Source organism: Urocampus carinirostris, chromosome 2 (assembly GCF_059441175.1).
Source record: "Urocampus carinirostris isolate Australia breed hairy pipefish chromosome 2, RoL_Ucar_1.0, whole genome shotgun sequence".
NCBI lineage: Eukaryota > Metazoa > Chordata > Actinopteri > Syngnathiformes > Syngnathidae > Urocampus > Urocampus carinirostris.
In genome coordinates, this window is record NC_142350.1 from 66,200,278 (window position 1) to 66,213,994 (window position 13,717).

At 39.8% G+C, this 13,717-nt stretch overlaps 1 protein-coding gene across 1 annotated transcript in view; it reads right to left on the bottom strand.

Moving 5' to 3' along the window:
* LOC148373031 (uncharacterized) overlaps positions 1–12,089 on the bottom strand; it is a 30,272-nt gene extending 18,183 nt beyond the window's left edge. The window contains exons 1-4 of the mRNA XM_088327545.1: positions 10,692–12,089; positions 7,632–7,908; positions 4,249–4,333; positions 4,116–4,181 (exon numbers count right to left, since the gene is read on the bottom strand). Coding sequence (XP_088183671.1) covers positions 4,116–4,181; positions 4,249–4,333; positions 7,632–7,652 — 172 coding nt within the window. The 5' untranslated portion in view covers positions 7,653–7,908; positions 10,692–12,089. The remainder of the gene's footprint in view (positions 1–4,115; positions 4,182–4,248; positions 4,334–7,631; positions 7,909–10,691) is intronic.
* Positions 12,090–13,717: the final 1,628 nt, after the last annotated feature.

The following is a 13,717-nucleotide window of genomic DNA, read 5'->3' on the forward strand; positions in this document are numbered from 1 at the left end:
AATTCGGCTAATTCGATGGAGTTCACTTAGTTAAATTATTTAAGAAATTAAATCTGCCCCCGTATGGAAATGCCGGTCTCTTGTCCATATTTTCCCATCAAGAAACGAGCGCGCATTGTTAGGAGAATGCAGGTTGTGTTTGGTTAATGGAGTCAGATAACTAATTCGAACAATTTGGTAAACGGTAAATATTTAATATTGAATGCCTCAGTGTATACTAGGCAAGCCTTTTTCGACCCTGACTCCCGCCTGTCCCGTTTTTGCTCCCGTCTGTCTCCGACTACGACCTGCTTTGCTCCTGACCATGTCAGTTCTCCTGTCCCGGCTTATGATCTCTTTTTGTCTCCGACTACGTCTACTTTTCTGTTCTGGCTTACGACTCGTTTCCGAACCCCGACCACCCCTTGCTCTCCCAGTCCCGGCTACCGACCCGTTTTTCTGTCCCTGACGCCGCCATCGCTCGCTACGGAAGATCCACTTCCGTGTTCGGATCACAATCCGAGTACGAGAGCGACTAGCTTCCCGCGTCCAGCGAACACCGGATCGTGGGTGCAGTCCTTTCTCTTTCTTGCAATAAAACTTCAGCTTTTTTAAAAAAAGTAGTTAAAAAATAACCTAGGCAGACTAAAGTGCTGTGTAAAAACAGTTCAATCAAAATAGTACAAGTTGCTGAACTATGTGAAAGATACAACATGTTTTCCTTTAATATGTGGTCAAGTAAAAAGAAGAGTGCTTCATAAGAACTTCACATTGTGTCATGATTACTCTTTACATTCACCCGTGCCTGCTGCTGGTTACCTGATTGGTTCCCCGTCCTATTTAATCTCAGTCCTTTCACTCGCCTGTTGTCAGTCTGTCAGCGAACCTCTGTTTTCACAAGGCAAGCACTAAACTTGTGAGTAACTGTTACGCATCTGGGTCTTCCTTCTGTTCTGGTCCTGACACGTTGTTTATATTATCAGATTATTCATTTTAAAGAATTGTTTTATTCAAAGAAGAAAAACCTGACTTTTAAATCAGGTTTATATTCTAAGGTGTGGAATTATTATTTGATTATTCATTTGGGGGGCCGCACAGCGGCTGACTGGTTAGCGCAGGTATGGCGCAGTTCTGAGGTTATGGGTTCGAATTCAGCTACCAGCCTTCCGGTGCGGAGTTCACATGTTCTACCCGTGCCTGCATGGGTTAAATGGCCGGTCCAAATTGTCTCTAGGTGTGAATGAGCGAGTGAGTTGTCTGTCCCTGTGTGCCCTGCGACTGGCAACCAGTTCAGGGTGTCCCCTGCACACTGCCCGAATACAACTGGGATGGGCTCCAGCACCCTCGGGACCCTACTGAGGATAAGCGGTGCAGATCATGGATGGATGGATATTCATTTTGGAAACACATTGAACTTATATACCTGGGTTTACCATCGTGGTGCCCGTGGGCACTTGCTAGCCTCCTAAAAACACTTGATATCCCGTGGACTGGTTCTGAAAATAGCTCACCAGATATAAATCATTGTGAATTTTTACAAAGTTTAATTTCTAACATTTTAGCTCGTTTTAACCCAACTTCTAGTAAGTAAAACCATGTACAGTAGTAGAAAAGTAGTAACCAGGGTTGGGAATAATGCCATCATAAATCTATCTATCTATCTATCTTGGTCATATCCCTCAAGAGGGGTGACCGACAGCAAGATAAACACATACAATAACAAAGAAAATAAAAGGGGAAAAAAACAGCAAAAAACAGACACAAACATTTTTGGACCATGGCCAACTTAAATGCCCAAACACCCAAACAAGTTTAGCACCTCGGCACCCAAGTTGGTCCTGCTTTCGGCCCTGCAGATGGAACGGGACACAAGAAAGCAGCCATGTCACTCGGGTCAGGGTGACACAACACACACTTCTGTTCAACAGCAGGGCCCGACAGGTTTCACTGGTTTACCCCTGCCGCATCATACGGGTGCCCTGCCCATCCCTTAGAACGCGTCCAAACATCCCAATATCCTTTTACAACACCTCTCCACTCATTCCTTGCACCAACAAATATAGGGTCTCCATTATAAATAAAGCTGTTATAAATTACACTGTTACGCAACTGAGTTATATTTGAGTTACATTTCCAGTAGTTATTTTTTTCCGTCATTACAAGCGGTGAGTTAAGTACGTTTTTGTGCTTGTTTATGTCCATTTTCGTACCTGCGCTTACGTACGTTTTTGTGTGTACTTACGTCCGTTTTATTGTTTACGTACCTTCTGTCTGTTTACGAAGTTTTTGTGTGTGTTTCTGTATGTTTTTCTGTGTGTTTACGTACGTTTTCGTGTGTGTTTACGTCAAGTTTGTTTTCACGTACGTTTTTTTGTGCATTGTTATGTAAATGCTGATTGTTTTTTCATTATGTCATGGTTGCCATGGCGCCCAAATGGCCCCACTTGTGTGTGTCAGGGTTGCCATGGTGCCCAATTGGCCCCGCCCGTGGGGCGCAAGCTGCGTTGAGAGATTGAATTTCTGTCTATATAAAGCTCAGCGCTTTCTTGCTTTGGTTGTCAGCCCGTCAAACGAACTTCTGCCCCACAAGAAGTGGGTTCTGACTCTGTCCTGTTTTCCTCTTGATAGCTTCAGTCCGGTATTGTTCCCCTTTATTTTTTTCTCGTTTAATTTCGGGTTCCAGTTTTGTTTCTGTCTGTTTTTTAGTTTCGTCCTGTTTTTTAGTTTCTCCAGTTTTTGTCCCCGTCTAGTTTCTCCTCCTGTTAATTTTCGTTATCCTTATTCGTTATCGATCTCGTCGGTCTCTGTCTTTCCGTCTTTCCACGCCAGACCGACTGCCTAACGTGCATGACTCCCCATTTCCCGTAAAATAAAGGCTTGTGTGAGAACGTCACGCAATTGGGTCCTGATCCTGTTCTGGTTCTTGACATTATATTGTTTACTCTTTATTTCTGTTGCACTTCCAGTGCAGGACACATCTGTTGCTTGTGCAATAAATATTACGAGGTTCTATAACACCTCTCCCTACCTGTCTGTTTTTCTCTATTCAACATACATGAATACTCAAAATATTTTCAATTCTTTGACATACAACAACTTTTTTTTAAAGTAACGGAAATAGTTGCTTTCCCTGGTAAATAGTTACTTTTACCATCAGTTGAATTTTTCAGAAGAAGCAGTAAGTAACTGTAACTAAGTACTCTTTTTAAAATCAAGAGCCTTCAGCTAATACAAAATGCAGCAGCGAGGCTTTTAACTAAGGCAAGAAAGTTTGACCACATGACTCCGATTTTAGCTAACCTGTATTGGCTCCCTGTTAGCTTAAGGTGTGATTTTAAGGTTCTGTTGATAGTATACAAAATCATGCATGGACTTGCTCCCTAATATCTTTCAGATTTAATTTCCCCCCTATGTTCCGGTCCGGAGCCTACTAGTGATCCCAAGAGCCAAGAAGAAATCCGCAGGTTAAGAGTGTTCTCCATTCAGGCCCCGGTGCTGTGGAATGCTCTTCCCCCTGAGATTCGATCTGCAACCTCAGTGGAAATGTTTAAATCTGAGCTTAAAACGTACTTCTCTTCTATAGCATATGAATAACCTATATTTTATGTTGACAGCAAAAGGGGATGGTGTCATAATAGCCTGTAGTTTGTAATAGTCTTTAATCTGTGCAGCCCTTTGAGACTCCTTGTGATTAAGGGCTATACAAATAAACATGACTTGACTTGCAGGTAATCCTGAAAGGGGGATGCCACATGTGCGGTCACTTCTCAAGGTTTTCTTCATTTTCCTCATGTTGAGGTTTTTGAGTTTTTCCTTGCCCTCATGTTGGTTCCAGATCAGGGGATTGTGTAATAATAGTCTGAAAAAAATAGTCTGTGTAATAACCTGTGAAGCCCTTTGAGACTCTTTGTGATTAAGGGCTATACAAATAAAAATGACTTGACTTCACTTAAAGTTGCATGCCCAACACTGGTAGTAACATAGTTATAACATAGTAATAAAATGATATATTATTTTAGAACTACATAACAAACTGGGTGCCCTTCTAAATAATCTATAACAAAAGAGCAGCTCTCGGTTTCAAAATACCATAGTTGGCGCCCCCTGTTTTATACACTCTAAAAGTAGTGACTGACCTGGCTGGGGGGGCCTCAAGTGGTCATAGCGATCCAGGATGGAGTTCTCAAAGGTTTGATCCTCACCTGCCGCACACGAGGGATCGGTTAATAAATCTGCAACACAACATCCGTCAAGTGCATCGGATCGGACCAGAGTGGTTCCCGGAATAATCCTCCTGGCAGAGAGCACAGCCGAAGCACAGCAGCAGGACGAGCAGCATCCAGGGCGAGGACACCTGCAAAAATGTTACATCATTTATTGCTAATAATGTGTGTTTGTCTGTAAACGCTAACAGACCCCAATAATCATTTGGTTTCTGTCATGAGGTGTCGGACAGACCCAAATGCAGGACACAAGGGGACAGAACACAAGAGATGTATTCAAACCCCACTAGAGGGACATTTATTTAACAGCAATAAAAACTTGGTTAGATTGCGGGAGAAGGGGTTGTGGAACTGAAGAGGGGATCTTGAGAAGGAGGCTTGTGAAGGAAACTAGTGAGGGGGTCTTGGGGTGATGAAAAATCTTGAAGGAGAGATTTGGGAGTACCTCTAAGGAAGATGGCTTGAGTGGACAATCATAGGACAAAGAAAAAACTGAAAAAGGTGGTAGGAGTGGTAGGTCTTGGAGTGGGTGAATTTGGAACGAGGAGGAAACCGAAGAAGGAAGTCCTGGGAGGAGAAGCATGTTATTTGAGGGAGTCAAAACAAATCAAAGCAAGGTGAGGTGGGAGCCTGGGGTATCTATAGCAGAGGTGGCTGATTGTCTAATTGAAAACACCAGAGAGACTGCCATCTTCTAGGGAAAAAAGAGGACATGAGCACCAAACCATGACAGTCTCAGTCTGAGTTTGACGGATCATATATCACTATGAGCGTAAAAAGCACTGCATGGGAGTCAATACAAAATTATAATGGTGCTAATTCATATGACGATAATCAAATATCTTCTCATTGTGGGACATGAGCAAAATTGTGTATATTTCAATTGACAAGTCAATCTTGGTTACTTCTTTCAATTTGAATTGTGACTAAAAGGTCAATATATTGAAAAAAGTAGTCTGAATGAGTCTCCCCTGAAGATTCTCAGGTTCCCCCCTGAGATTTGAGGGATGACTTGTAAAGAGGGAAGAAGGACATTTACGTTTTGTAGCGTCATAAATTTTGTTAGCTTCTTTTGAATATTTCTTCTGAGGCTGAGGTTTTGGCTTGATTCCTAATCACTTCTTCATTTTTATTGTGTTCTCTGTGAGTCTACCTTGGAAAATGATATGCAAATGCAGGACCTTATAACGCTCGGGAAGGTCCAGAAGCACGAAGGTATTCGATGCAGGCTTCTGATAGGCTCCCGAGTATGCAAATTGCCAAACGAACCAAAATTTCCAAACTGTAAGATTTCGAAACCGAAATAAAGCAAACGTTTGATTTGAAAAAAGAAGGAAAAAGGAAATATACATATTTTTTTTCTTAAAAAAGTTGTCGGCCACCCAGGCGGAGATGTTTTGTAAGTTGTATGCCCGACGTAAAATATACACGCCCCGGGCGTCCGGGCAGATGTTATTTCAGACACTGATATAAATTAAATAACTTGTATAATAAATATTATACCCAGGGTTGGGTAGGGTTACTTTAACTTGATTACTTTCAATGACTTTTGGATGACTCCAATACCAAATATGCTAATGAAAGACAAAAGAAACTAAATATGAATAAAATATGACTCACAACACGTGGTAAGCTTTCTCTCCTGGCTTTGATCTCTTTGATCTCCGACAAAACGAACATAAAATGCAACAGAAACATAATGAAAATAAATCCAAACAGCTTGCCAACATCATTTTTGCCATTCCATGTATTCCGTTACTCCCCCAGCCTTCACAAAATGGAGTCATTTTATTCATATTGAGTTTCTTTTGTCTTTTATGAGCATATTTGGTATTGGAGTAATCCAAAAGTAATTGAAAGTAATCCAGTTAAAGTAACCCTACCCAACCCTGATTATACCTTAACATAAACACTTTTAATGTACTTTGATTGTCGTGTATAAGATAACATGGCAATCATTTTGGGAATAATACTTTTTAAATGCAGAGTCTCTTATACAGGTTTTCCTAAGGAAAAGATTTATACTGCTGACAAATTTAAAGCCAGGCTACAATACAACAACCACTAAGTGTGATTATAATTACAATGGTTTCAAGCTGAATCTTATTCTGGTGCATTTTTCAATCAGACTTAAAATGCGGAAAAAAAAACATTTCTGTGATTCATCTGTAATAAGAATCATTTGAAAACCCATTTTTTGGTCAGAGTCTTGGATCAATGGTTTTTAAAATCTTGCGACATACAATATGCTGATTTGGATAAAACAGATTAAAAAAAATACTGATATATATATTTTTTATTTTAGAAAATGATCTCAAGTTGAATCCCTTTTGAAATGGAACCCACACACTGATGACCCCGCCGGACCCCAAGGCCAGTGGGGTGACAGAATAGAGCATTCTTTTGTTGCCAACATTTCCATTTCTAGTTTTTTTTGCTCTGCATTTATATAGCGCTTTTCAGATCAATGAAGACCTCCCAAAGCGCTTTACAATGTGCTTCACACTTTTCCCTTTTACACACTAACTAACCGATAGCAGTGTCAGCCATGCGCGGCAACTATCTGCTATCAGGGGCATTAGGGTTTCAGTGTCTTGCCCAAGGACACTTTGACATATAACGTGGAGGAGCCGGGAATCAAACCTGGGACTTCTTGAGCTAATGCCGCCCCAATTTCTAGTTTTTGAGATATTTGGGAAGGCCGGTTTTCATCCGAATTTAGGTCTACAACGCTTGAATAACTTTGGTTTTGTTTCAGTTAGTCATGTGCAAAATTATGACATGATTGTGTTCTGTAAAATTGTTTTTAACCCCCTTTATAGAACGAAAGCATATTTATTTTAGTCGACTAATGGCTTTTGCATGCTCAACCTCCTAAAAATGGTTCAGTTTTACAACCACTAAAAGCATTTCTCTTTTTAAACACGCAACCCTCGTTTGCTATTTTTACAAAACTTATTGAAACCTCACACGTTGTCCTTCACGAACGAAGGGCTTCTGGGTTATCACAACCAGGGTTGGGTAGGGTTACTTTAACTTGATTACATCCAATGACTTTTGGATTACTCCAATACCAAATATGCTAATAAAAGACAAAAGAAACTAAATATGAATAAAATGACTACATTTTGTGCAGGCTTGGGGAGTAACGGAATACATGGAACGGCAAAAATGATGTTTGCAAGCTGTTTGGATTTATTTTAATTTTGTTTTCTGTCGCATTTTATGTTAGTTTTGCCGGAGATCAAAGAGATCAAAGCCAGGAGAGAAAGCTTACCACGTGTTGTGAGTCATCATTTTATTCCTATTTAGTTTCTTTTGTCTTTTATTAGCATATTTGCTATTGGAGTCATCCAAAAGTCATTGAAAGTAATCCAGTTAAAGTAACCCTACCCAACCCTGATCACAAGGCCCCACCGAACCGCTCACCTTGTCTCTGGAGGCTCCCATGGTGCCGCAGGACCAAAATCCTCTCGAAACACTCCACGCTGCAGACAGGAACAAAGCACCAAACCAAAACAGTTCAAATGCTAGCTCGGGTGGTCCTCACTGCATGATTCGCCCGGGACGGTCGCCCTCCTGGATGCTGGCGTCTCTGTGTCTCTTCAGGAGCCCTCAGGTTCCCAGGAGGCTGGCGGGACCTTCACGAGTGGCTCTCATCCAATACGTCTTCTTCCCAACAGGGTGAGAAATACCTGAGGTAGATCTCAGAGAGCAGGAGTAGAGACAAAAGTTAGGGGATTGTGCAGTATCGGGTCATCCGGGTGTTTGCTCAATGAAGCTTTTGGGGATGAATACATATATTGCTTAATATTTTTATTTGTATACAGCTAAAAATATATTTAAGAATAACTTTTAAAAGGAATTCTGATTCACATATCTCCCCACTTTATCATGCTATACGTTCATAACTGTCACCAGGTGGCGATTTTAGGTTCAGAGCTTGGACTCCCAGTGTTATGTTTGTCAAGTCATGTTTATTTGTTTGGCCTTAATCACAAAGAGTCTCAAAGGGCTGCACAGACCACAGATTGTTGCAAACCACAGACTATTATGACACCATCCCCTGATCTAAAACCTACAAGAGGGCAAATAATACACACATTATCAACATGACATATAGGTTATTTATATGCTATAGAATAGAAGTGTGTTTTAAGCTTAGATTGAAACATTTCCACTGAGGTTGCAGATCGAATCTCAGGGGGAAGAGCATTCCACAACACCGGAGCCCGAATGGAGAAGGCTCTTGAACCTGCGGATTTCTTCTTGGCTCTTGGGATCAGGAGTAGACCAGCATTTTCAGAGCAAAGGCTCTGGACCGGAACATAGTGGGAAATTAAATCTGAAAGATAAGAGGGAGCAAGTCCATGCATGATTTTGTATACTACCAACAGAACCTTTAAATCACATCTTAAGCTAACAGTGAGCCAATGCAGATTAGCTAAAATCAGGGTCATGTGATCAAACTTTCTTGTATTAGTTAAAAGCCTCGCTGCAGCATTTTGTACTAGCTGAAGGCTCTTGATTTTGTCTTATCGCTCTCCCTTTCCACCAACAACACATACACCTCCGGGAAGAGATACTGCAGGAGTACCAGCTTTGTCCCCCTAGCGATTCAACTGTTAGACAGTCAATCCCACATATAGCAAGCCTACACAGCTGCTTTCACACATCCTTTTTTAAATTGTTTTAATTAAAAGTAATACAATTTTAAAAAAAATATATATTTTCTTCTTGTTTCTTGTTTGGGGGATGACCTCATGTGCGGTCCCTTCTCGAGGTCTCTTCATTTACCTCATGTTGAGGTTTTGAGTTTTTCGTTGTCCTCATGTAGGTTTTAGATCAGGGGATGGTGTCATAATAGTCTGTGGTTTGCAATAATCTTTGGTCTGTGCAGCCCTTTGAGAATTCCTGTGATTAAGGGCGTCACTAATAAACAGGACTTGACTTGAGGTTTTGAGTTTTTCCTTGCCCTCATGTAAGTTTTAGATGAGGGGATGGTGTTATAATAGTCTGTAGTTTGCAATAATATGTGGTCTGTGCAGCCCCTTGACGAACCATGTGATTAAGGGCGTCACAAATACACAGGATTTTACTTATGGTTTTGAGTTTTTCCTTGCCCTCATGTCGGTTTTAGATCAGGGGATGGTGTCATAATAGTCTGTGGTTTGCAATAGTCTGTCGTCTGTGCATCCCTTTGAAACTCCTTGTGATAAATAGCTATACAAATTAGCATGACTTGACTTGAGGTCTTGAGTTTTTCCTTGCCCTCATGTCGGTTTTAGATCAGGGGTTGGTGTCATAATAGTCTGTGGTTTGCAATAATCTTTGGTCCGTGTAGCCCTTTGAGACTTCCTGTGATTAAGGGTGTCACTAATAAACAGGACTTGACTTGAAGTTTTGAGTTTTTCGTTGCCCTCATGTAGGTTTTAGATCAGGGGATGGTGTTATAATAGTCTGTAGTTTGCAATAATCTGTGGTCTGTGCAGCTCTTTGAGACTCCATGTGATTAAGGGCTATACTAATAAATATGACTTGACTGAGCTTTTTGAGTTTTTCCTTGCCCTCATGTAGGTTTTAGATGAGGGGATGGTGTTATAATAGTCTGTAGTTTGCAATAATATGTGGTCTGTGCAGCCCCTTGACGAACCATGTGATTAAGGGCGTCACAAATACACAGGATTTTACTTATGGTTTTGAGTTTTTCCTTGCCCTCATGTCGGTTTTAGATCAGGGGATGGTGTCATAATAGTCTGTAGTCTTTGGAGGCCTTTGAGACACCTTGTGATAAAGGGCGTCACAAATAAACATGACTTGACTTGTTTCTCTTTAATTCTATTGTTACTGTATAGTGAACATGTTTACCTTACTACCCATTTTGCACATCTGTCCAGCTGGTCCTCTTGCACTTTTCCACCACTGTACAGTACTCATAACTATGATTATTTACCGACTACTGCACATTTATTTAGGATACTGAACTACTGTACAGTATCCTATTTCAGAGACTCCAACGTTTACTAGATATTTATTGTAACTTTAAATGTTTATATATTATCTATCTGTCTATCTATCTATCTGTAACCGCGGTGTATCTGTCCCACCAAAGATCCACATTCACGCTGGACTGGATGATGAGGTTTTTATTATAGTTGCTGCAAATGAATGAGTCACAACACAACACGTGGTAAGCTTCTCTGCTGGCTTTGATCTCGTTGACAGCACGCTGTTAGACTGCCCAAAACATATTAAAGAGTTTTCTTTTCAGTTTACATAAAATACATTTTAGAATATCAACCATCACAATACATTTTTACATCCATTTTAACAAGATATTTTTAACAAGAGATCGTATAGTGTTTTTTTTTTACGTTTACAATGAATTCAACATTATTTTCTTTCAACTGAATTTTAAACAACATCATCCTTTTTTTATATATGAGAAACTAGAAATAATAACAAGTATAAAGAACAGGTACAATTTACCTGCAAATGAATGAGTCCCAACACAACACATGGTAAGCTTCTCTGCTGGCTTTGATCTCTATAAGGGGAATTAGCATTTTAACACAACATGCAACGTCCGGCAAAACTAACATAAAAGGCGACAGAAACAAAACGAAAACAAATCCAAACAGCTTGACAACATCAATCACATTACTGTGCATGTTGAGAGATTTGTCAGCTGTGGTTTTAATGTTTAAAATTTACTTTTTATGCAGAGCACCAAAAGATCGTGGCTTACCGTTGGCAGCGCGTTGTAGACTGCAAACAAACCCCGCCTTCCGGTCACATGTCAAAAGCCAAACCAAACCTTACCCCATACCAGCAGGTGGCACTGTTGGACTCATCATTGCAGGACACTTACACAAAAACTACACAACATATTTCAGCAGGAATTTCAACAAAACAAAAGCCATTATTACACCCGATACATATCTATCTATCTATCTAGACATCCATCTATGTATCTATCTATCTACGAACCTTTTTCAGTCATTAAAAATATCAATTCCGTCATCTACAAAACACCAAACGGTTTTATTCACAAGAAGATAAGAATTCAGTATCATAGAAGTCATTATAAATTCAAAACTTTTTAAAATAATAAATGGTTTATAGACAATTCATCAAAATGGGATGAAAAGATGGTCAACTGATAAGGAACACGGTGCTAGGAATCAAATGGACTGAACCATTTCAAGGCAGGGGAGTATTTCAAGGCAGTGGAGTATTTCCGGCCCTCCATTGTTCACATTTTTGTTTTGATTTACTTTTTGTTTTGTTTTTAACTCAGGTTTTTCATCATATTCGAAGCCTATCCTGTCCTTTATCAAGGAAAATAGAGTTTAAAAAGGAGGTAATTTTGGGGGGAGCTTGGGTTGAATGTGGGGGTGCTAGCACCCCCAAACACGGGCTGGTTATATCCATGACTGTAACACATATTTTAAGTTATATAACCAACATTAATATGATAGGAAAAGTTTAAGTCATAAGTTTTATTAAAATACCGCCAAAACAATGAGTTAATTCAAATGAAAGGTGACCTTTGAACCTTACCCGGTGTGACACGCTAGTCCAAAATTCCGTGGATTTAGCGGTTTAGGTTAAAAACTCCGCTAGCCTTTCGTAAGAGGATTAACTAAACGATTACTTATTTTTACTCTCAGTGAAAAATACACAAAATGTATCGAAACTTTTGTTGAAAAATAGTGCATAAATGAGTAAAAAAAATAACATTACCTGACGTAGGATCGTCGTCCACCGCTAGGGGCAGCGATTGACCTAAACTAGACTAGTTAGCCTCGTCACATTATAGTGGTTTCATGTGTTTTTATTTTGTCATAATAATTTTGGCAAAAAACGTTTGATTAAAAATGATTAAAAAAACGTCAACCGGAGAAATTGCGCTTCCATTTTAGAGTTGTAACGGCAAGACCATAGGCGTGTTCAGGAGAGTGAGCGATTGCTATCGCTAGCTATCGCTAGCTTCTGAACGGCCAATGATTATTGAGCGCTCGCGTGCCCGAGTAATCACGGGAGAAAGACCGCTTACTTTGATTTCCAACATGGCGTCGACAGTGCTGAACATGGAGGATCTCACCCTGACGAGTGCTGTTGGCGATGTAATATATCGTCTTACATTGCCTGGTAATGTTTGTGAACAATGCAAGACAGGTATGACCCTTCCACTGCGTTTAGGATAACCTTAACTGTGTCAATATGCGAACTGTCGCTCATATCAGCCAACTCGCTCAAAGCAAGCTGTAGAACGAAATCCATTGTACTGTCGTCGGCCATTTTGGATCAGTAAGGCAATCACAGTGAGCGATTACAAAACGTTCAGCAGTGCGCGGCAAGCGATTAACAAGCGACTACATGTCTGATTACTCTCCTGAACACGCCTCATGTTTCGATCTCTTGTACATTTTTGTTCCACATAACTAATAACATCTTTCCTGATTGGATAACAGCCAAAATGGAGTGTATTTTTATTTTTTTAACACTCACTCGACGATAACAAAAAAATGGTCCAAACGATGTCACTAATAGAAAAACAAAAACTAAACAAGACAAACAAAAAGAAGAATAGGGAAGAAATAGATAGATAGATAGATAGATAGATAGATAGATACTTTGTTCATCCCCGAAGGGAAATTCACATTTCCAGCAGCATCCCTGAGCTGAGAACAATCGAGAACAATCGAAAATAACACGGGAGCTGCTGGAGTGGCTGCCATTCGTGACGGCGCCGGAAGAAAAGATTCAATTTGAATCATCTACAAACAAACAAACAGTTGAATCATGTACAAACAAACAAATATACATATATAAACAAGGAAATGTTAGACGAGTATGTCTTGATGAGCTGTTGCAAACACACATCCATTATCAGAATTTACATTGATTGCAGAGATCTCATCTCATCTCATTAGCTCAGTAGGGTCGCGGGGGTGCTGGAGCCCATCCCAGCAATCATTGGGCATGGGACACCCTGAACTGGTTGCCAGCCAATTGCAGTGATTGCAGAGATATTATTATTATTTTTTAAATGTATAATTAGGAAAGAAAATTAAAATGCTGTAAGAGATGTCATTCTTCCCCATTATTTGTGTGTAATTTAGTTCTCAGTCCGTTTAACTAAACTTGCATTTTGTAGCAAAAGTGCAGTTGACATAGTTGTGGATTGTGTTAAAATGAAAATCAAACCAGTTAAATAATTTGCTGACACAACAATAACATTTCAGAGGTGAAGATTTTACAATATTTGCCCTATTTACTACACCTATTTAATCATATACGGTGTATTTGTGACCCCTTAATGACGCTATTACTCAAAAACTGACCATTGTTAAGTTTGTTCAGAAAAAAATCCTGTAGCAATTTTATGAAATAATATAACACTGTTGACAAAATTAAATTTAGAATCAACTCCCAAAAAAATCTCCTTTTAAAATATGATGCCATAGGGATTGTGGTTTATAAAGAAAACGTCATCCAGTTTATTTCTA